At 42.3% G+C, this 20,790-nt stretch overlaps 1 protein-coding gene across 3 annotated transcripts in view; it reads right to left on the bottom strand.

Annotated features, from left to right (window-relative positions):
• The window catches only part of LOC143981349 (F-box/WD repeat-containing protein 2), a 43,126-nt gene that overhangs the window by 947 nt on the left and 21,389 nt on the right, over positions 1-20,790 (bottom strand). For 2 of the 3 annotated variants that reach the window (XM_077479122.1, XM_077479123.1), the window contains exons 5-7: positions 20,467-20,600; positions 15,536-15,622; positions 5,249-5,418 (exon numbers count right to left, since the gene is read on the bottom strand). In XM_077479122.1, the coding sequence (XP_077335248.1) occupies positions 5,249-5,418; positions 15,536-15,622; positions 20,467-20,600 (391 nt within the window). Of the gene's footprint in view, positions 1-93; positions 177-5,248; positions 5,419-15,535; positions 15,623-20,466; positions 20,601-20,790 lie in introns of all 3 variants that reach the window. The other variant, XR_013274296.1, reaches the window with a different exon arrangement.

Raw genomic sequence — 20,790 nt, 5'->3', positions numbered from 1 at the left:
GAAACAAACATCATTATAATATATATATATTAAAGCAGGCAAACATTTCAGTGTTTGGTTGACGCTGGACAGCCAAACGCCACAGTTTCTTACATCAATGAGGGATCCATCGGTTAGATCTCTGCTTTGAGTTCCTGGGTCTTCACACCTAACACACTATTATGAGGGCTCCCAGCCTGTTTGGCGAGAATGCAACATAAATAGTAGAATCCATTTCAGGAACTAAAACACAGAAATCTCCCCGCTGGGGTTTCTAAGAAAGCAGCAAGCAGCAGCCCAACAGACTCCAGCTATAAGTGACTTAACACTGACCACCTGATAATTGTTAAGCCTACTATAATGAGGCTGTATGATTAGCATTAATTTGCCATGGTGTGACAGCTGCACTTCTTGGATTCCCCTGACAAATTTTTGTACACATTATTTCACAATGTGCGTTTACTTTGTATATATTAGTACAGAAATAAGACATTTGATGTGTTCACACAAAATGTAACATTGATTTATGGTTGTTTTAAAATTGTTTTCTTCGACAGAGATTGAGGAGTGGTGCAATAGCCTGTGGCAGCCAAATTTCAGTTTACTGAAATCACATTGCAAAAGCAGTATTAAACCCAAAACCAAAAATATAATATATTGCAGCTCACAATCATTAGATGCAGTGGTTGTAATAGGTTTATTTTTTAAGCTTTTCCCCTTTGTTTTTACCCGATGATCTGACCAGTAACACATCTCCTGTACTAGAGTGCCCCTACTCTGAATAAAGGAGCACAAGGGGCATATTTGGACAGCAGTATTGCCAGTCTGGGGAGAGGGGAGTGTTAGAAACTGACCTCCAACTAATTATTTTTATTTGCAACAATTCTATTATTTTTTGTGGAAAAGATTTTACATAAGTAATTAGAAGCTGATTATTTTGAAGCAGTAGGAAACTGGAAATAAAGGAATAATAAAAATATCAAAGAAATTTTTTTCCCCTGCAATTTTTTTTTTATAACGTGCCAGAAGTCTGCCAAGCAAAATAGGTGAGTTGGAAGCTCTGGTGCATCAGGAGAGCTATGATGTAATCGGTATTGCTGAAACTTGGCTTCATTCCTCACATGACTGGGCTATTAATATTCCTGGCTATGCACTCTTTCGGAAAGACAGACTAAAAAGGAAAGATGGAGGGGTCTGTCTGTATGTGAGAAGTGATCTCAAAGCGAGTGAGAAAGAGGACCTGGTGGACGGAGAGCGTTATGAGTCTGAAGCAATAGGAGTGGAACTGAATACAAATGTGAGTAGTTCAAAGTTAATCATTGGAGTTTGTTATAGACTACCCAATGTTAACGAGGAGGTGGAGACTCAGCTCCTTGCACAGATAGAAAGGGCTGCAAGGGCTGGGACAGTGATAATGGGGGATTTTAACTACCCAGAAATTGACTGGAGTAATGACACTGCTGGGACAGTTAAAGGGCAAAAATGTATAAACCTATTACAGGACAATTTTATGGCCCAGTTTATTGAGGCCCCAACTAGGAATGATGCTCTGTTGGACCTGGTAATCTCAAACCATGCAGAGTGTATTACTAATGTTCAGATAAAGGAACACCTGGGTAGCAGTGCCCTTAACATGATTTCATTTGAAGTAAGCAAAAATCACATACGGGAAAGATAAAAACACTTAATTTCAAGAGAGAAAATTTTCCAAGGATGAGGGCTGCTCTCAAGGACCTAGACTGGGAGAGAATATTGGCATCAATGGGCACAGAACAGAAATTGGAATTTTTCAAAAAGACTCTTTGTGATCTCACTGCAAAGTATATTCCCATGGGCAATAAGTTTAAAAGGCTAAAAATAAAACCTATGTGGCTCACAGTCAAAGTTAAAAAAAAGCTATAAACTATAAGAAGAGAGCTTTTAAAAAATATAAACATGAAGGAACACTAGTGTCATTTAAATGTTACAAAGAATATAACCGAATATGTAAAAAGGAAATCAAGGATGCAAAAATTCAAAACGAAAGACAGATGGCAAAAGATAGTAGGACAAACCCCAAAAAATTCTTCAAATATATTAATAGTAAAAAGGTCAAGTCTGAGCATGTAGGCCCTTTACAAAATAATCTGGAGTGGGTGACCGGGGACAACGAGAAGGCTAATTTATTAAATACGTTCTTCAGCTCTGTGTATACAAAGGAGCACGGGGGAGCTCATGTCCATAATGGTGGTGGTAGTGACACAGCACCAAATCCACAATGGCTCAAAAGTGATATGGCCCAGAAATATTTGGACAGAATAAAGGTGGATAAAACACCTGCACCTGATGGCATCCACTCACACATTCTAAAAGAATTGAGCTCTGTAATTTCAAAGCCATTGTATCTAATTTTTAGGGACTCATTAATGACAGGAATAGTACCACTGGATTGGCGCAGGGCCAATGTGGTGCCTATATTTAAAAAGGGAACTAAGTATTAACCAAGTAACTACAGGCTTGTTAGTTTAACTTCTATAGTTGGGAAGATACTGGAGAGATTAATAAAAGACCACATAGACGAGTTCTTGCAGGAAAAAAATATTTTAAGCAACCGACAGCATGGATTCATGAAAGACAGAAGTTGTCAGACAAAACCTGATTTATTTTTATGAGGAGGTAAGTAAAACCTTGATCAGAGAGGTGGTGGTGGACATGGTTTACTTGGATTTTGCAAAAGCGTTCGATACAGTTCTGCACACACGGCTCATGTGTAAGGTAGTCTACAGGTTTGGAAATATCAGTTTGTAAATGGATAGAAAACTGGCTAAAAGACAGAATTCAGAGAGTAGTGGTTAATGATTCTTACTCTGAATGGTCTAAGGTTATCAGTGGTGTACCCCAAGGTTCAGTGCTGGGACCCTTACTTTTTAATATCTTTATAAATGATATTGGGTCTGGGATCAAAAGTAACATTTCCGTCTTTGCAGATGACACCAAGCTATGCAGTGGAATAACGTCCTTACAGGATGTCTCCAATTTACAAGCCGACCTCAATGCTCTGTCTAATTGGGCGACTATGTGGCAGATGAAGTTTAATGTTGAGAAATGTAAAGTTATGCACTTGGGGGCTAAGAATATACATGCATCATACATCTTAGGGGGGGGAGTACAACTGGGGGGATCTAAAGTGGAGAAGGATCTGCGGGTTTTGGTAGATCATAATCTCAATAATAGCATGCAATGCCAAGTTGCGGTTTCCAAAGCGAGCAAAGTCCTTTCCTGTATTAAGAGAGGTATGGACTCCAGAGAGAGAGAGAGATACCATTTTGCCCCTGTTCAAATCATTAATAAAGACCTCATCTGGAATATGCAGTTGAGTTATGGGCACCAGTTCTCAAAAAGGATATCAGGGAACTGTAGAAAGTGCAGAGAAGGGCAATCAAACTGATAAGAGGCATGGAGGAGCTCAGCTATGAGGAAAGATTAGAGGAACTGAATTTATTCACTCTTGATAAGAGGAGATTAAGGGGGGATATGATCAACATGTACAAATATATAAGGGGTCCATATAGTGAACTTGGTTTTTAGTTATTCACTTTACAGTCAACAAAGAGGACAAGGGGGCACTCTTTACATCTAGAGGAAAAGAGATTTCATCTCCAAATACGGAAAGGTTTCTTCACAGTAAGAGCTGTGAAAATGTGGAACAGACTCCCAGCAGAGGTGGTTCTGGCCAGCTCAGTAGATTGTTTTAAGAAAGGCCTGGATTATTTCCCAAGTGTACATAATATAACTGGGTACTAACATTTATAGGTAAAGTTGATCCGGGGAAAATCCGATTGCCTCTCGGGGGATCAGTAAGGATTTTTTTCCCCTGCTTTAGCAAATTGGATCATGCGCTGCTGTTTTTTTCTTTTGCCTTCCTCTGGATCAATTGTGGGTATAGAATTGGGTATATGGGATTGTATGATATTATTTTTTTTTTTATGGTTGAACTGGATGGACTTGTGTCTTTTTTCAACCTAACTATGTAACTATATGTAACTATGTAAGTATGGATCCCATATTGGCACATTATGTGAAATTTACCTTAAAACTAAGCCCTCCAGGGGCGCACTGTCACTGCTTCACGCAGTCTTCCTTCCAGGTTCTCAGGCTCTGATCCTTTGAATGGCTGAGCCATGATTATGTCACTTCAGCGCATGCACGTGGGATTCACTGTTTACAGCACAGAGCACATGAGCTGGTGATGTCACCAGCTGCTACACAAGTAAATATCCCCTAAACGGTGCATGTTTAGGAGGTAATTACAGTACCTACAGGTAAGCCTTTTTATAGGCTAACCTGTAGGTAAAACATTAACAAATTGACTTTACTACCACTTTAACCACTTCAGCCCCAGAAGATTTTACCCCCTTCCTGACCAGAGCACTTTTTACAATTTGGCACTGCGTCGCTTTAACTGACAATTGCGCGGTCATACAATGCTGTACCCAAATTAAATTTGCATCCATTTTTCCCCCACAAATAGAGCTTTCTTTTGGTGGTATATGATCACCTCTGTGGTTTTTCATTTTTGCGCTATAAACAAAAAAATTGTGACAATTTAAAAAAAAAAAAAAAAAAAAAACAATATTTTTTACTTTTTGCTATAATAAATATCCCAAAAAATGTTTTTAAAAAACAAAATTTCTTCATCAGATTAGGCCAATATATATTATTTTACATATTATTGGTAAAAAAAAAAAGGGAAAAAGCGTATATTGATTGGTTTGCGCAAAAGTTATAGCATCTACAAACTATGGGAAAGATTTATGCCATTTTTATTTTTTTTATTTTTTTTACTGGTAATGGCGGTGATCTTAAATTTTTAGGGATACTGCGACGGACAGATCGGACACATTTTTGGGACCATTAACATGTATACATTGATCAGTGCTATAAATATGCACTGATTACTGTGTAAATGTCACTGGTAGGGACGGGCTTAACATTAGGGGGCGATCAAGTGGTTAAATATGTGTTCCCTCAGTGTGTTCTAACTGTGAGGGGGATAGGACTGACTGGGGGAGGAGACATATCGTTGTTCCTACTTAGAAGAAACAAACGCTATGTCTCCTCTTCCCTGACAGAATAGGGATTTGTGTGTTTACACACACAAATCCCCATGCTGGCTCTCATGCATGCGATCGTGCGTGGCCAACGTCAATGTGGAAAAAGTGAATCGCTGTGAATACTTCCCGGATGCAACGTATCACATATGAACAGAATTGAAAAGACTTCTATTTACCTTAAAATGTCATAGCTAGCAAAGTCCCATTGGTAGAGTCCTAATGCTGAGCTGCATACAATATATTTGCCATCGAAGTGGAGGCGTGGCTGCAGTGAAATGCTGCGGTCATCTGACACATACAGTGTCTTCAAGCATTTGCAGTTGATTTCTCTGCCAATAGGCCAAATCTGCAACACAAACATAATATAAACCTGAACATAACCTCTATAGTCAGTATACAGAAAAAAAATAGAAGCTTTGTGACCAAATCAGTCACACATTTCTGAAATATGCTGTGTAAGTAAGTGGATATTAGATTGTGTAGAGTTAAAGTGGAGGTCCACCCTAAAGTGGACCTTCCGCTCATTGGAATCCTCCCCCCCTCCGGCGCCACAATTGGCACCTTTCAGGGGGGAGGGGGGTGCAGTTACCTGGATAATCCAGGTAACTGCACCCACTTCCGGGATAGCTCTCTGCGGAAAGGGGCGTAGATCTACGCCCCTTTTCGAAAGTCCCCCCGCTGCCTGCTGGGAAACACACAGATCCCAGAGACAGCGGGTCCATCCTTATTGCGCAGCGCGACTCGCGCATGCGCAGTAGGGAACCGGGAAATGAAGCCGAAAGGCTCCACTTCCTGATTCCCATACCCAAGATGGCGGCGGCAGCACCCGAGAGACGATCGAGAGATCGGCTTCGGGTGCCGACATCGCGGGCGCGCTGGGCGGGTAAGTGTCCTTATTTTAAAAGTCAGCAGCTGCAGTATTTGTAGCTGCTGGCTTTTAAAAAAAAAAAACGACGGAACTCCCGGCGGACTCCCGCTTTAATGGAACCTTCATACAGCACAGACAAGCATTTTACCACCAAGTCTCTTTGTGCGTGGGACCGCCTTACAAAGGATGGCAGATGAGTAGATTTTAGATGTTTGCCATAAATATATGGCATGGTTGGAGTGCAACCACCTTATAAAATCATGTGCTGGATAAAAAAAAAAGTGTATAATATGATTTCATTTTTTTTCACAACAGTTTTTGTTATGGAAAATATACAGTACAAAAAAATTATTTCAAGAAAAAAACGAATTGAATTAGGCTCGGTTCACACCAGACGCGGCACGACTTGCCGCGCCGTGACCTCAGCGGCGACTTGCAAAACGACTTCTGTATAGAAGTCAATGCAAGTCGCCCGAGGTCGCCGCAAAAGTAGTACAGGAACCTTTTTTCTAAGTCGGAGCGACTCGAGTCGCTCCTATTAGAACGGTTCCGTAGTACAGAACGGGGGCGACTTGTCAGGTCGCGGCGCGGCAAGTCGTGCCGCGTCTGGTGTGAACCGAGCCTTAAACTACTTGTGCATTTGATAAGGCATATAAATACAATAACATTAGAGCCTAACGTCAGGATAGGTTGTTATTAGGGCTGCAACTAACGATTATATTCATAATCGATTAGTTGGCCGATTATTGTTTCGATTAATCGAATAATCGGTTAATAACCATAAAAAAAAATGTAATTTTGCTGCGATTTGCATTTTTACATATTTTTTTGCCCAATTTGTGGGCAGATTAAAAACACAAATTGTCGCAAAAATGCATTATTACATGCTTCTCCATTGAAGTATATTGAGCCAAAAAAACAAAAAAGCACCGTTTTGCGTTAAAAAAATTCCTTATCTTTTCTAAATACGTAGCGGCTGAAAAAAAATCATGGATGTGAACGTGTCCCATAGAAAACCATGTAAATGAACTGTAGTGCGTTTCTGCAAAAAGCACCAAAAAACACAGAGGTGTGACCCAGGCCTGAGATGTTTAGTAACATAATGGGGTTAAAAAAACTAAAATTAGTACAAAAAGAGCAAATAGTCGCTACTGTAAGGGGTTCATTTTTTACTATGGGACAGTGAAAGTCAAATATTTACAGTAGCGATTTGCTCATTTTGTACTATAAAGGGCTAATTTTAGATTTTTTTAACCCCATTATGTTAGTGGCCGATTAATCGATTATGAAAATAGTAATCGATTAATTTCATAATCGATTAGTTGTCGATTAAATCGATTAGTTGTTTCAGCCCTAGTTGTTATATCTCTTTGTGACATGGCAGGATATTTTACTTTATTTCCTGTCTCTGTTTCAGCCTTGGTCTGTTTCTTCCCCCCCCCCCCCCCCCCCATTGGCGGTTATCGTTTTAGCCCATCAGGCGGGTCTGATTGGCCATTGTATCTAGTTTTCCTTTTTGCACTTTTTGCACCGATGACAAACCCTCCTACCTCAGCTAAACATGTTTTGTACATACTTGCCATTGCCTCCCCACCCCCCCCTTTTTTTCTTTTTGATTCTTCAAATACCCTCCTTATTATTTACTTGTTTGGGCTTTACCCAGTTATTTGTGGTTTATTGTCAGATGTTGGACACATGCTGCCTTCCTTGGCTTCAAGCAATAATGGCTCCTTTGCTGGCAGCTTGATTTGATCTGTAATATTTCTCATGATTTTTAGACCCCTTTCACACCAGGGTGTTTTACAGGCGCTATAGCGTTAGAAATAGCGCCTGCAATCCGCCCTAAAGAAGCTGCACCATTGTATGTAGTGTGAAAGCCCCGAGGGCTTTCACACTACAGCGGTGCGCTGGCAGGACGTCAGAAAAAAGTCCTGCCAGCAGCTTCTTTGGAGCGGTGAAGGAGCGGTGTGTTTACCGCTTCTCCACCGCTGCTCCCCATTGAAATCAATGGGGCAGCGCTGTAACACTGCCGGCAAAACGCTGCTATTGCGGCGTATTGCCAGCGGTTTTAACCCTTTTGTGGCCGCTAGCAGGGGGTAAAAGCGCCCCGCTAGCATCCGAAATGCGCCGCAAATCCGGCGGTAAAACGCCGCTAAAAATAGCGAAGTTTTACCGCCGACGCAATGGGCGGTGTGGTGTGAAAGGGGTCTTACAGCACATTATGATTGACATATTCGTGTACTGTATATGCCCAAAAAATTTTATTTATTTATTTTTTTTTAGGAAAAAAAAATTTTTTCCCCCCCCTCGCACCTGTTATGAAGCACTCTAAAACAAAAATGCTTTCTCTAAGCTTTAAAAAGAAAACAACAATCATACAGTTACAAGCAATTTATGAATCACACAATAGACAAACATAACTCCAGTGAGTGACACAAAGGGGTGAATTGCCCATAGTGATCAGGATGCTGGTGCCATTTCTCTAGTGCAGGTTAGACACTGGAAAGAGACTGCTTTCTAGTTGTTATTAGGGCTGAAACAACTGATCGATTAATCAACAACTAATAGATTATGAAAAAAAAAGATTACTATTTTCATAATCGATTAATCAGCCAGTGACATAATGGGGTTAAAAAAAAAAATAGCCCTTTAGGGCCGGTTCACACAGCGAGGCGAGGCGAGGCGACACGGCTCGCCTCGCCTCGCTCCCGCAAGTCGCCCCCATTCAGTACTATGGAACCGTTCTGAGAGGAGCGACTGGAGTCGCTCCGACTCAGAAAAAAGGTTCCTGTACTACTTCGGGGCGACTTCGGGGGCGACTTGCATTGACTTCTATACAGAAGTCCTCTGCAAGTCGCCGCTGAGCTCCCCGCAGGTCGCGGCGAGGTAAGTCGGAGACGCCTCGCGGCGCATCGCTGTGTGAACCGGCCCTTATAGTACAAAAATATCACTACTACAAATATTACTTTCACTGTTCTACAGTAAAAAATATGAACCCCTTCCAGTAGTAATTACCGTATTTATCGGCGTATAACACGCACCCCAAGTTTAGGAGGGAAGTTTGAGGAAAAAAACTTTTAGGAGGCAAGTTTAAGGAAAAAAACCTTACATTTTAAATGCCCATCAATGTAGCCTTCCACTGTCCCCCTGCAGCCCTACACTGTCCCCCTGCAGCCTTCCACTGTACCCCTAGAAACCTTCGACTGTCCCCCTGCATCCTTTCCCACAATTGCAGCATGGTTAGTTTTAAATTTACCGCCGCCGTCCAGATCTTCGGCTCCTCCCGCCGCCGTCGAGATCTTCGGCTCCTCCCGCCGCCGAGATCTTCGGCTCCTCCCGCAGCCGAGGGTACTCGGCTCTGCTCGCAGTAACGCCCCCGTCCCGCCCCTTGTCCTGGCTCCTGTGATGGACACAACACCGGGCCAATGGCGGGACGTAAAGGCTAGGAGGCGGGACTGGGCGTGACTGAGAGCGGAGCCGAGTACACAGTACACTCGGCTCAGCTCGGTAAATGTCGGCGGCGCTCCACAGACAGCGCAAATCGGCAGATCGGCGGGGGGGGGATCGGCGTATAACACGCACCCATGATTTCCCCCCGATTTTAAGGGGAAAAAAGTGCGTGTTATACGCCGATAAATACGGTATCTGCTTTTTTGTACTATAAAGGGCTAATTTTACTCTTTTTAACCCAATTATGTTACTAAACGTCCTGGTTCACATCTATATGTTTGTTGGTGCTTTTTGTAGAAACCCACCACAGTTCATTTACATGGTTTCCTATGGGACACGTTCACATCTGTGCTTTTTTTCAGCTGCTGCATATTTGGAAAGGGTCAGGGACTTTTAATGCAAAACGGTGCTTTTCTGGTTCAATATACTTCAATGGAGAATCTGCAGAAAATAATGTAATGCGTTTTTGCAGCAATTTGTGTTTTTTAATCTGCCCAAAAAAAAAAAAAAAAAGCAAATTGCAGTAAAATCACGTGCGCAAAAATCAAAACGCACAGCAAAAAGCACCGCAGAAACAGATCAAAAGCAAAAACTGCATAGGTGTGCACCGAGCCTTATGCTGGCCTCACAGATCAATTTTCAGGTGAGAATATTCAGATGAAAAATCTTTGTACATTCGCTGAATGAAAGAATTCTATTATTTCCAAATTTTCCCGTCACTATGGTTGAAAATGAACGTCAATTTGGCCCACTTTTTTTTAAAGGTTATTAACCGATTAATCGAAACAATAATCGGTCAAATAATCGATTATGAAAATAATCATTAGTTGCAGCCCTAGTTGTTATAAACATTTATCAGAACCGATTTTCTGTTTCTCTATACAAGATGGCATTTTTTGAACTATGGAAACGCAGTTATAATTTATAAAATACTGTGGCGCAGGGGTAGGGAACCTTTTTGGCTGAGAGAACCATGAACACCGCATATTTTAAAATGTAATTCTGCGAGAGCCATACAATATGTTTAAAACAATTTTTTTTTTTAATCGATTAATCGACTAATTTTAATTATAACTGTAATATCCACGTCATCTCCCCCACTATAATATCCACATCTTCCCTACGGTTGTCTGCTTGCTTACCACTACACAGGCAGGCAGATCCACGAGCAGTTGAGGTGGGTGATGATGACGTCAGCACGCCGCTCACCTAGGCCACCGCAGGGTGTACCAATATGGCCGCAGCTCCGGAGCTAGGCCGAAGCTGCGGTCTTTCCTATGGGCTTAATCCATGGATCGGCACACCACGCAATCCGCGAATTGAGAGGTGAGAGCCAGATGTAGCCATCAAAAGAGCCACATCTGGCTCGAGAGCCATAGGTTCCCTACCCCTGCTGTGGGGTGTCATTTCATTTTAATTCCTACAGTGAGTGTGGGTTGCCTGCAAACAGGAAAAGGGTCACATTTGCACTGAGCCCGGCTATTTCTCCATAGCAATAAAGGAAACCTTCCCCGAGTGGGAAATAGTGGCTGCCATTGCTGATTCTCTCTCTTAGCTATGCAAATGCTGATTTCTTGGCTCTTATATTTTCTCTTCCCTAACTGGAACAAGTATGCAAATAAACACCTAGTAACTCTAATAAAGCATAACAAATAAATCTATTCAAACTGATTTACAGGTATGCATACTTGTTCCTGTTTATTGACTAAAACGTTATTATAAAACACAAGAACAGGGTGCTTGATTTGCATTCTCTAAGGGTAAGTGAAATGGTCACTGGACACACTGGCTCAGCAGCACTCCACAAAAAAGGAACCATCCACCCACAAGAAAAAAGCAAAGGACCCAGAGTTGAGAATTCATACACATTAAATCCTAATGTACATCCAAGTGTCCAAGGTAATTCCATGATAAAATTGGTTCATAGCAGAATAAAGCCAACATGTTAAAAAGGAAGTAAACTCTCCCATTCTGATGCTTCTTTTCATTTAGTCCATTATAATAAGTCATTATCAGACTATAGCCACTGTAATCCAGCCCAAATCGCATATGACTTAGGCCGCGTACACACGGTGGATTGTCTGCCCAACTAAGTTCGTCAGACAATCCGACAGACAGTCCGTTCAACTTTTGAATGAACGGACTTGACCACACACGATGAACAGACAGTCCGCTGAAAACGTGCGCGATGACGTGTACAGCACGTACGACGGGACTAGAAAAACGACGTCCAATACACTGCAATGCAACCTTCGGCCGTGTAAATCCTTTCTGAGCATGCGCCATACTTAGTCCGTCCAACTTGCCTACACACGAGCGGACTGTCCGCTGAAACCAAGTTTGGACGGACAAAATTACGGAAATTCCGAAAGACAAAGTCCGTCAGACTGTCCGCTGAAACACGGTTCAGCGGACTAAGTTGGGCAGACAATCCGCCCGTGTGTACGCGGCCTTACTGTTTAAAGATACTTTAAAAATCTTGTTTCCAGGGGTTAGGCAGCGCCATCTTAAGTATTGTTTTCTGAGTCCACAGTGGAGTGTATTTCTGCCCTTACATTGAGCACTTCCTGTACTGTTAACCAAGCCTCCTTCTCAATCCAACGTTTCTATGGCAACCCTGCTTCCCTGTTCATAGCTGACTTGTTTATTTCACAGTATTTACTTGTGCTGATTACCTAGTGTTTGCCTGTATGAGTCCTATCAGCTTCAGCTGATAAGACTGCAGTAATGCTGTCCCATTCCCTGGTTTACACTGTATGTGAGGTCACATGGTGTGTAGAAGGAAGCTCTGAGTGATTAGCAGCCTCCAGGGAGTTCAGTGCTGTGTGCCATAGGAAGTCCTGATAACAGATAGATAAGACATAGAGAGTGTGCCGTAAATCAGGGGAGATCTGGGCATGCTCAGTGACATCATTCTAAAGAACAAAAAGGATTACAATACTAAGCAAGTACGGAGAGATCTACAAGCAGTGATCATTAGGGTTTTTTATGCCGATTCACATGGGACAAAGTTGTTACAACCACTTTAAGCCCTTGTACACACGGTCGGACATTTCGACAACCAAATCCGTCGGATTTTGTCCGAAACTGTTGCATACACACGGTCGGACAAAGTTGTCGAAAAATGCGATCTTGCAGAACGTGATGACGTAATTTCGTTACGATGGGACTACGTTCAGGCTAGTAGCCAATAGCTTTGATGTAGGAATTTGATCTGAGCATGCGTGGCACTTCAAAATTCTCTACACATGATCGGAGTATATCCTATCAGACCAGTTTGTCGGAAAATATTTCCAGCAAGTTGGAAAATTTGGTCCGACGGATATTCCGACGGAAACAGTCCAATGCATACCACACACAGTCGGATTATCCGACAACACGGTCCGATAGGACACATTCCGACGGATTCTCCGACCGTGTGTACAAGGGCTAAGAGTTCAAACTCACTCTCCCTTCATCTGGGCTTAAGAATTGTATGGATTCAGGCAACTGGATACCAAGTAAAACTGAACCATGATTCACGGCTTGGAAAGTTTCAGGAGGAATGCAGCACTGACGTAACCTGCCCTCCTGAAACTTTACAAGAAGTAAATTACGGTGCAGTTTTATTTGGTATCTGCTCACCTGAGTCCATTTAAAGTGATACTAAAGGTAATCTTTTGTGTTATAAAAAAATAAATAAATAAAAGGTTATACATACCTGCTCTGTGCAACAATATGGCTCAGAGCGGTCCTCGGCGCTGTCTGCTCCTTCTTTTTCTAAGTGCCCACATTAAGTTGTGTGCACCACTGTGGTCATGTTTCCGATTCGGGCTGTGGACACACACACACCACCGGAGAGCCACGCCCCTGCCCCCTCCTCACAGGAGTTTGACTAACAGCAGCAAGAACCTCTTCTATAAGACCAGAAAGAGAGGAAAGTGGTGCTGCAGCCAGGACAGCGCTGGGTCAGTGAAAGGAGTAGGGTAAGTGTTTAGGGATGGGGGTACGATAAGTAGTGGCAAGTTTTTTCACCTTAATGTAATTTGACTCTAGGACCCCTTTAAGCACAGTCAGAATTCTTAAGCCCCGATAAAGGTGGAGTGCGTCTGGCCCATGAAATTATTTCGATTTATTCAGCTATGAATCAATTTCATCATGAAATTACCTTGGATGCTTGGACGTACGTTGGGCACTCTCATTGTATGCTTGTAATACTTTATTTCATGCATTTGGTTAGAGAAACAGCCAGATGACTAGCACATTTATGCAGGCCATACATGGTCGAATTTTGAACGAATTTTCTTTTCAAAATCAGAAAGTTCGTTTTTTTTGTGATCCAATGATGCCACCATTGATTTTCGAAATTCGGCCGACCAAGCCTTCAATTTCACCTCATGTTGCTACAGAAAATTATTTTCGTGACCGGAAATCTTCTTTTCTCTCCGTAAATTTTCTTTTCTTATTACATTTCTCGCGCGATTCTCCCATCATTGATTGGAACATCATTCGTTTTTCCAAAAATTTCCAACAGGTCAGATTCCTCAAATTTGATTTCCGCACGAAAATTGGCTGTTGTTGCAGCCCCACTAATGGTGCGAAATTCATACGAATATTCTTAGATACGATTTTCAAAAGAACCATGTATGGCCGGCATTAGAAGGAAACTAACAATGGCAGCCCTCATATATCCCTCAGAAAAGGCTTGCTTTAGGCTGCATTCACACCTGAGCGTAGCGTTTTCAAGCATTTTTTTGCAGCGTTTTTTTAAGCGATTTGCAACGTTTTTTACCGCGAGTTGCGGTGGTTTTTACTGCGTTTTTTACCGCGATTCGCCGCGAATTTGTGCAGGGCAAAAGGTCACCAATGTTAAAAGAAGAAAAACGTCCAAATTAGCCCGATTCGCGCGACAAAAAAGGGTCCGGAACTTGTTTGAGCTTCAGGGGTAGGGCTTCAGGCGACTTGGAGTGGAGATGTGAACCATCTCCATTTAGAATAATGTTTTTTTTCCCGTCCAGCGTTTTGTAGCTTCAGGCGTCAAGCTACAAAACGCTCAGGTGTGAATGGGGTCTTAAAGTCCTGCCACAACAGCATCACTATAACTGCTACAAATCTCTGCTTCTATTCTCTAGAATAGATAAAAAGATCCTGCTGTATTTGCCTAAATAATATGTCTTTGCAGTTAGAAAACTACTTAAAAATACCCTGACAACAACCTAAAAAGTGCAGCTAAAAGCACAAAACAACTATCTTAAATGCTTACTTGCAGTGTTTTTACTCTTTCCATATCTTTTTTTTACTTTTTCACTTGCAATGTGCTTCTGAACCTGCTAGGAAAAAAGACTAATCAACTCCCTAGCACAGCCCCTTCCATCATTGCATATCATAGCCCTCTTCTCTTTTAAGAGTTTCCAATTACTTTCTGTGCTGGCCCAGCATCTCCCCCCCCCCTCCCTTCACCCCCTTAGCCCTTGTACACACGGTCGGACATTCCGACAACAAAATCCGTCGGATTTTGTCCGAAGCCGGTGTTGCATACACACGGTCGGACAAAGTTGTTGGAAAATCCGATCGTACGTAACGCGATGACGTTTTTTTTCGTTACGACGGGACTACGTTCAGGCTAGTAGCCAATAGCTTTGGTCTAGGAATTTGATCTGAGCATGCGTGGCACTTTGTCCGATCAGAATTCTCTACAAACGATCGGACAAAGACTGATCGGATCATGTTGTCGGAAAATGTTATAGCCCAGCTCTAAAACTTTGTCGGTCGGATATTCCGACGGAAACAGTCCGATAGGAGCCCACACATGGTCAGGTTATCCAACACCAGGGTCCGATCGGACATTTTCCGTCGGAATGTCCGACCGTGTGTACAAGGGCTAACATATTCTTGTGTAGAGATGTGGACAGAGACAGCAATAAAAATTCAGCCGGGTTTCTAATCCTTCCCCATGCTGTCCAAAACTCTAAAATCAATTTTGCCTATACATACACAATTCAGTAAACTGTAAAATGAATATCAGAAATTCAACATATCTTTATAAGATAAAAAAACATAAAAAGTCTGAAAAGATGTAATTGGAAGGATCCAGGCAACAGGCGGTGTTCGCACAGGAAAACTATCTGAAAAGAAAAATTGTATCAAATATACAGGGCATAAATACCTTAATTTCATATTTATCAGCACTTAGAAGGATGTAATCTCCAGGACTATGCATGACAGATTTCACCTGACATTTCTGCAAGACGACCTATGGGTACACACAATATTTGCATTAGCTAAGCATACACATACAGCCGTTTATTCCTTTAAGGTGTATATAGATAGAGAACAGGTTTAAGGGTAGCACACATATAATAAACAGTGGGAGCGAAGTCTGGAGGTTGTCCCAAAAAACACTCAATGACAAGGGGAACATGTGGCGGCCATTATGAATGTCAGCTGTTATGGGATGGCGCAGTACTAGCCAAGGTCAGCATTCCTCAAACTATGGGGGTGATTTACGAAAGCCATGCGCCATCAGTAGAGGCGCACGGTGAGGCGCAATGCACATTTCCATATTTACTAAATGGTGCGCCGGTAACAGAGCGCGATTCCCCCATTTACTATAGCGATCTTGGTGCACGGGACAATGCAATCTGTGTGCCACTATGGACATGGCGCATGGCCTCTCCGATTCAATATTGACAGAAGATGGAGGTGCCAATATTATGGGGTGATGTGAGGAAACTTAGTAACAACTGTCCAAGTAACAAATATGTCCAAAATAGAATGAGAAAGTAACTTTTTCAGTCAAAGCCTGCTGTGCCCGCAAGTACGTTTAGAACTGCGTGAGATCAATGTAAGCAGTTGCGCATGCGCAAGCGGTTCTTGTGCTCGTTCACTTGTGTTTGTTCACTGCGCAGCCAAAATCTTAGTGAAGTTAAGCAACGAACATGCAATTGCACGGGTTGAACGGGCGCACCTCTAAAAACTTTACAATTTTTTGTTTTTTTTTACGCTGTTCACCTTTATGTATTTTTTTAAGGAGATCTGCACACAGGTCATGTTAGCCTGTTACATTGCCAACATGTGACATGCACTGTACCTTGTTAAAATTATGTAAAAAGACTCTCGCTTCTCTAGCTCCCCCTAAAAGGGCATTTAAACTTCCCCCTCTAATGCATATGATTTTCTTGGGCTAGGTTTAGCTTTTAAAAGGTGAACTCCACACTCCATTCTCCAATGCTCGTCTCCCCCCTCTAATCCCTTGGATTTCCATGGGCTAACTTTTGTTTTTAAAGGGGAACCCCACACTCAACTCCATTCTCAAAAGGCTGTGAGCTGCCTTCACCAATCCAAATCACATCCTTTTTCAGAGCATACAACAGGGCCAGCTAGGAAAGGGGTGAGAAGAGCGATCGCTCAACCCCACTCCTAAACCATACAAGGCCACATGCACTCAACATAGGTTGCTGCCTTTGGAGCGTGTTGGGCTCAGCCCAATACCAACCACAAAGCACCTTGTACCCACTAGTTTAAAGGGGCTTTCCACATTCCATAAAGCCATGTCTGCAGCCCCCCACAACCCAGCTTAGGGTTGTGTGGAAGAGGCCCTTATTCCCCTGAATATGGGAACAAGGTGGTGGACTTTTGGGGTGCCCAAGCCCCTCCTGCCCCCAAGCATCCACCCCCCTCCCTTTCATGAGCTGGCTTGCTGTGTGTTTAGCTAGAGGTTTGTTAGTGTGTGGGGGGGGGGGGGGCACAATATTTTTTTAGTTTAGGGTGGTATTTTTCACATGGGAGATCTCATTTTAAGCCTAAACAGACCCAGATGGCCTTGTATGTATTGGGGTGGGGGGGCAGGCTGTTTTTTGTTTTGGGTTAAAATCTTGCTGCTGCAATGTAGATTTGTACATTTCCTCTAAAGCCCTACACCTTTGAAGCAGCATTATAGGATACATGCTACAGATGCACCACTTTACAGGCAGAGTAAGCCCCCCCCAGTTACTAGCTTTTAAGCAATTTTGCATTTTTAAAGGCACTTCGTTTCGTTTTTTGGGGTTGTCCAAATTGGTGACACTGATATATGTCACTCAGGGTGGAACCTGGGCCCCCACAACCATTTTAAGGCCAATAACTAGAATATAAGCCAGCCAAGTGGGGACTAGCAAAATTAACAAGTCAGTTCCCATAGACTGCAAAAGGTAATTGTTGTATAACTTGTGCCCATGTTAGGCTCTTTGTTTCCCACCCTGGGCCGGGGGGTGTCACATCTGTCATTTTGTAGCCTGCTGGATGATGTGCCTAATTTTGGACAGAGGGGTGGCTTATTTTGTGCTAGAAGTATTTGGGTTGGTCTGGGCATGCTCAGGGACTTTGTTTTTTTTGTGCTTTTTGTGTGTGAACAGCACTTGGATTTTTGACCAAAATATTTTTGATGTTGTCAGTGTGTGTTTGTAGGTTATTAGTTTCACTTTGATTTCATTAGTGGGACTACTTCAGCAGTCCCACTATTGTTATTCGTTTTTTTATTTATCAATTTTTATTATTATTCCGTAAGTTTTTTGGCTCTGCGTAACTTCTGCATACTTTCAGCTATTAAAGCCATTCAGCTTTTAAAATGCTCAGCTCTTTCAGCTGATGATGAGACTTCTTCAACTTTTTTTCTACTATTTATACTTTTTAAAATATTAAGATTTTTAACATTGAAGTCAATGAGAGCATACTTAAAAATCCTTAAAATCTTCTTCTGCTACCAACAGTTTCAGCTCCTTCATACTTTCACCTACAGATGCCAAACAAACTTTAAAATGTTCACAAAATATTCAGATATCTGGCTATATCTTTTCCGTTTGATATCTTTTACAGTTTTTGTGAAAAAGCTGTTTAAGTTTAGTGATCATTTCAAAAAAATGTCATTAAATTTAGGGCATCCAGGCTTTTGTTGTCTGTTTTGTTTCCATGGTTACCAAAGCTTCTTATACACAGTGATGGGCAGTGGGGGGAGAGCACAGACACACCATGTACTGATTTATGATAAAGGAATATGATGGGGCAGTTTTGATGCTATTCAGCATTCCCACCCATTTTCTCCAGGAAATGAATTTTCTAGTTCTAAATGTGGGCATTTTAGAAAATTGGCTTTGCTTCCTGTCACATAGCCAAACAGGAAGTGAGGGTAAAACCCTACAAATGTCTTTCCTTGGGGACACACAGGACAATCTAACTAGTGTCCCCATTAGTCAAATTGCACTCTGGCATTTTGTTGTGTACACCACAAATTATTCGGTATTTGCTTTAGGTAAATGCTTAGATCCGTGGCCTTGCGGCACTTGTGTCTTGTATCAGATACCCACAAGTGTCACTATACGCATGGAATTTTATGATCTTCCAGAGCCCCCAAGACAAAAAAAAAAAAGTGATCACCTGTAAAGAGAATAGCAACCTCCTGTGTACTACCTACAAAAACACCTCACTCACAAGTTCTTCTCTGAATGCTATTTACCTGCCCCTGTATGACCCCGGAAGTGCTGAATTCTGGCCCCTGAGCTCCAGTCCCAGCAGGCCACTGTGTTACCACAGAAAGATGCAGCAAGACAAACTTAAGCAGGATTTAACCGGTTCCCGACCAGCGCACGCCGATGTACGTCAGCAAAATGGTACGGGCAGGCATATTGGCGTACAGTTATGTCCAATCTCTAATGCCGCCCTGCCATCGTGAGCGCGCCGCTGGCGGCACGCTCGTGTGCTGGTCGGGACCCCTATGAGTCCGGTCGCGGGTCCCGATCGCCGCGGGCATACCCATGATCGTCTCACGGGGCGGCTGAACGGAGAGATGCCGTTGTAAACAGAAACCCCCCGTTCTGCCTAGCAACTAGTGATGCTGATCTCTGCTCCATGTGATTGGAACAGAGATCAGTGTTCACTAAATGAAAGCCCAGCCCCCAACAATTAGTAACACACCCCTAGGAACACTTAACCCCTACACTACCAGTGTCATTTACACAGGAATCACTGCATTTATATAGCAGTGATTGCTGTATAAATGACAATGGTCCCAAAAATGTGTCAAAAATGTCTGATGTGTCTGCCATAATGTCGCAGTCACAATAAAAATCGCTGATCGCTGCCATTACTAGTAAAAAAATGTTTTTTATAAAAATGCCATAAAACTATCCCCTATTTTGTAAACGCTATAACTTTTGTGCAAACCAATCAATATTCACTTATTGTGATTTTTTGTTACCAAAAATATGTAGAAGAATACGTATCGGCCTAAACTGAGGGAATTTTTTTTTTTTTATATATATTTTTGGGGGATATTTATTATAACAAAAAGTTAAAAATAATGCGTTTTTTCTAAATTGTCGCTCTATTTTGTTTATAGCGCAAAAAATAAAAACCGCAGGGGTGATCAAATACCACCAAAAGAAAGCTCTATTTGTGGGAAAAAAAGGACGTGAATTTTGTTTGGGAGCCACGTCGCACGACCACGCAATTGTCAGTTAAAGCGACGCAGTGCCGAATCACAAAAAGTGGTCTGGTCTTAAGCCAGCAAAATGGTCCGGGGCTGAAAGTGGTTAAGCAAGATTTAAAGCACCCATTATCCCTTCTTTCTAGATATACATATTAATTACTGACAGTTGATGTTCATACTCTATTGCTAGAATGAACACATTGAACTTACAGAGCAGAAAAATGTTAAACACACATTAGATGGATCACACACAAATGTACTAATCCTTCTAGGAACTTTAGCAAAAGCAGATACAGGCGGTCCCCGGGTTATGAACACAATAGGGACTGTAGGTTTGTTCTTAAGTTGAATTTGTTTGTAAGTCGAAACACTGCATTTTTAAGTGTAACCTCAGCCTGTGCAGGGATGTGGAATGTTCCGAGCGCTTCTAGGCATGCAGTCATGTTATCTGGGGCTCTTCTGGCCATGTAGTACTGCAAAATGGCCGCTCGGCGGCATCCAGGACCAGCGTGGAGCACAAGCGGCCGGCAATGAGGTCCGTTCGTAAGTAGGAGTCATTTGTAACTCGGGTGTTCGTAACTCGGGGACTGCCTATACCAGTCTGTCAGTATAACTTTAAGTGAGCAGAAACCTGCCTTGGTGACCCACTCAGTATGTCCAGTGAGCGTATTCAAGCATGATCCGGAAGATAAGGCCCAGATTTTCACAGTGTTATCCGCAGAGCCACTGACCAGAATGTCCAGTTCATCATTATAGTCCACACTGAAGACTGCAAAGAATGGAGAAAAGCACTTCTGTAAAATAACAAATCAGCTGCTTCCTTTCCCAGTCTAACCTACATCAGTGCACTAATCTGATTAATTCGCTAAAGGCAATACAAACGCTTTCCTTCCTATAGAAATCAATTACAAGCACAGATGTCCTAAATGTTTTAAAGAGGAAGTAAACCCTGATGGGTT

This window comes from Lithobates pipiens, unplaced genomic scaffold (assembly GCF_037356315.1).
Source record: "Lithobates pipiens isolate NorthernLeopardFrog02 unplaced genomic scaffold, aLitPip1_a1.2 Scaffold_139, whole genome shotgun sequence".
Classification (NCBI taxonomy): Eukaryota; Metazoa; Chordata; class Amphibia; order Anura; family Ranidae; genus Lithobates; species Lithobates pipiens.
The sequence above is the reverse complement of the archived record's forward strand: the minus strand, read 5'-3'. Positions and strand labels throughout refer to the sequence as shown.